The sequence below is a fragment of the Chaetura pelagica genome, unplaced genomic scaffold, assembly GCF_000747805.2.
Source record: "Chaetura pelagica isolate M959 unplaced genomic scaffold, ChaPel_1.0 scaffold408, whole genome shotgun sequence".
Classification (NCBI taxonomy): domain Eukaryota; kingdom Metazoa; phylum Chordata; class Aves; order Apodiformes; family Apodidae; genus Chaetura; species Chaetura pelagica.
The window spans coordinates 408,815-411,439 of record NW_009954229.1 but is presented as its reverse complement, the minus strand read 5'-3'; the positions used below and the strand labels follow the sequence as shown (position 1 = coordinate 411,439).

The 2,625-nt window shown below is 52.8% G+C and overlaps 1 protein-coding gene across 1 annotated transcript in view; it reads right to left on the bottom strand.

Moving 5' to 3' along the window:
* SOX8 (SRY (sex determining region Y)-box 8) overlaps nucleotides 1-2,625 on the bottom strand; it is a 20,559-nt gene that overhangs the window by 460 nt on the left and 17,474 nt on the right. Inside the window, exons 2-3 of the mRNA XM_010003576.1 lie at nucleotides 1,087-1,325; nucleotides 5-165 (exon numbers count right to left, since the gene is read on the bottom strand). Coding sequence (XP_010001878.1) covers nucleotides 5-165; nucleotides 1,087-1,325 — 400 coding nt within the window. The remainder of the gene's footprint in view (nucleotides 1-4; nucleotides 166-1,086; nucleotides 1,326-2,625) is intronic.

Below are 2,625 nucleotides of genomic sequence, written 5' to 3'. Positions count from 1 at the left end.
TGACGCCCTCGCTGCTCAGCTCGGAGATGTCCACGTTGCTGAAGTCAATGTTCTGGCGGCCGCTCTCCACGAGGCGGCGGCCCTCGTGCTTCAGCTCCTGCTTGCTGCCGTGGTGGAGGTCGGTTTTGGGGGTGGTAGGTGGGGTGGGAGGCCCATGGGTCTGGCCTGGAGACAAAGGGACAGCAAGGCTTTAACAACAGCTGCCACAAAACACACAGCTCCTTCAAGGATTATTTAAAAAGGCACAACTCTCTCTCTTATTATTGCAAGGGAAGGGAGATTCAAGTCTACAGCCAGGTGCTGGAGGAGGCTGATATCCCCCTGCCACCACACCAGGGACTGTGTCCCTCAGCTGGAGTCAACCACCACATGGGTGATGGTCTGCAATGGGAAAGAGAAGTTGAGGAGTAAGCTGTGACCATCAAGGTCGCTCTGGGACATGGCAGGACATCCCCAGCTCCTCAAACTCCCCCTCCCCTGGGAATCAGAACCAGGGGCTGGATTCAGAGGCTCCGACTCTGCCTCTCCCAACGGGCAGCCTGAAGCCATCCCAACTCTCCTGAAGGGAGAGGAGCCATCCCAGCAGAGTGGGCCATGGCTGGGATCCCCAGCAGGGCTGGGAGAGAGTGCAGACACGGCTGAAGCTGCGCAGGACGTTCGCAATCCTCCTGGAATCTGTCAACACTCTCCCTGCTCCAAATCCCAGCCCTGAGAGAAGCGGGGAGCTTTGGGGGGAAGCCGTGTCACCAGAACCTGCTCCCCCAGGCACCCCTCATATGGCCAATGGATTATTGACCCTTATTAGCTCACAATTAATTCTCCCCACTCCCGGGCCAGCTAATAAACCAGGGGCCCTGCACTCTGGGGATATCCTATGGCACAGTCAGCTCTACACGTAGCAAACTACAGCCAGGCTCACAATCCGCAGCAAACCCACCGCTCTTGGGGCACCAACTCCTGCTTTGGGATGGTCCCAATCCACGGGTATGAACCCGGGGGACAGACAAACCCAGTACCCTCGGGTGGATTCACGTCCCAAACCTCGTGGGACCTGCAGAGGTTTTTTCACCCCTGGGGAACTTTTACCTGTGTGATCACCGTGGTGGTGGGAATCAGGCATGGCCCCCAGCCCGCTGTCTGCTTTGTAGATCTGGGTGCCCGGGTGGTGGCTGAGCTCGGCGCCCGAGTCGGAGTCACTCTGCCCAGCTTTTACACTTTTCCTCCTCCGGGGCTGGTATTTATAATCCGGGTGATCCTTTTTGTGCTGGACCCTGAGACGCTCAGCTTCTTCCACAAAGGGACGTTTCTCATTTTCGCTCAGCAAACTGGTTTTGGAGGGATTTTATATATATATATATATATATAATTATTTTTTAATGAGGAAAAAAGGGGGGAGAAAAACAAAAATAAATCAAAAATTAATATATTTTCCTTAGAAGCTTTCAGCCTGTTTTCAGACTCTCATCCCCACTTCCCACTAATCTGAGCAACCAGAAAGTTATTTAACGAAATAAATTCGCAGCGGCAAGAAAAAGAAAAACAGGAGTGAGGCGATTTTGCAAAAAAAATTTGACACCTTGTTGCTAAAAATGGAAACGCACGGGCTGAAAAGTGAAAACACTGTTGCCGAGTTTTGGAAAAACTGTTGCTAAAACCCCAAACTTGCTACAAAATCTAAACTGTTGCTGAAAATGGAAACGTTGTCCCTAAAACCGGGAGGTTTTGCTGCCTTTTTGAAGAACAATTTGTGGGGTTTTTGAAACACTTGCTAAAAAATCGAAACTATTGCTAAAAAAAGTTGGAAACGCTGTTGCTACGAGTGTGTTAAATAGTAACTATCAACTCCAACGACCCCAACCACTGCGGGTAGAATTAACCAGGCAAAACAAAATCCCCCTGCCCCATTTGAAGAGCCTTTCCCAAAGGTTATTCCTACGTTTGCCCTACAAATGCCACCCCCGAGCCGCTGCCCGTTTCCAGCTTTGTTTGGTGCTCACAAAGCAACCACGAAGGCAACAGCGGTGGGATTGATTCTTTCAAAACCCTCCCCAGCCCGGAGTTCCCTTTGCAAACTCTTGGAGAGTCTCAAACGGCAGCGGGAGCATCGCTGGCCCGAGCAGGGAGCAAAGATGCGCGTTTGGTACAAGCAGAAGGGACCGAATGTCCCAGGCAGTAAAACGTGGCAGAGCCCCGGGGACCCTCGGGTGCTGCCCAGTAAAACCAGTTTGCAGCATCGCTGGGCAGCTCTGAGCACCAAATCGGAAGGGAAACCGTAAAGCGGATGAAAAAGAACTGCTAGAAATGACATGGTTGGGTTTTAGAGCTTGTTCGGGAGCAAGTAAAGAAGCCGAGGGGAAAAAAAACCAACCCACTCTTAGAAAAAGCCATTGGAAAAGAAGGATTTTTTAAAGGCTCGGTCTCCTGGGACACGGACATGGGAAATCCCCACCAGGAGAGGAAAGGGCCAGGGCTGCACATCTCAGTGATGGAGGAGGGAAAACCCACGCGTGCCACAGCGCTGCGGCAGGACCCACGGGCAGTGCCCCGGCCGTGGGTTCTCAGGGCACGGGGGGGTTTCGGAGCAAAGACCGGCGTGTCCTTCCCAACGGGCCGACCCGCCCGGGG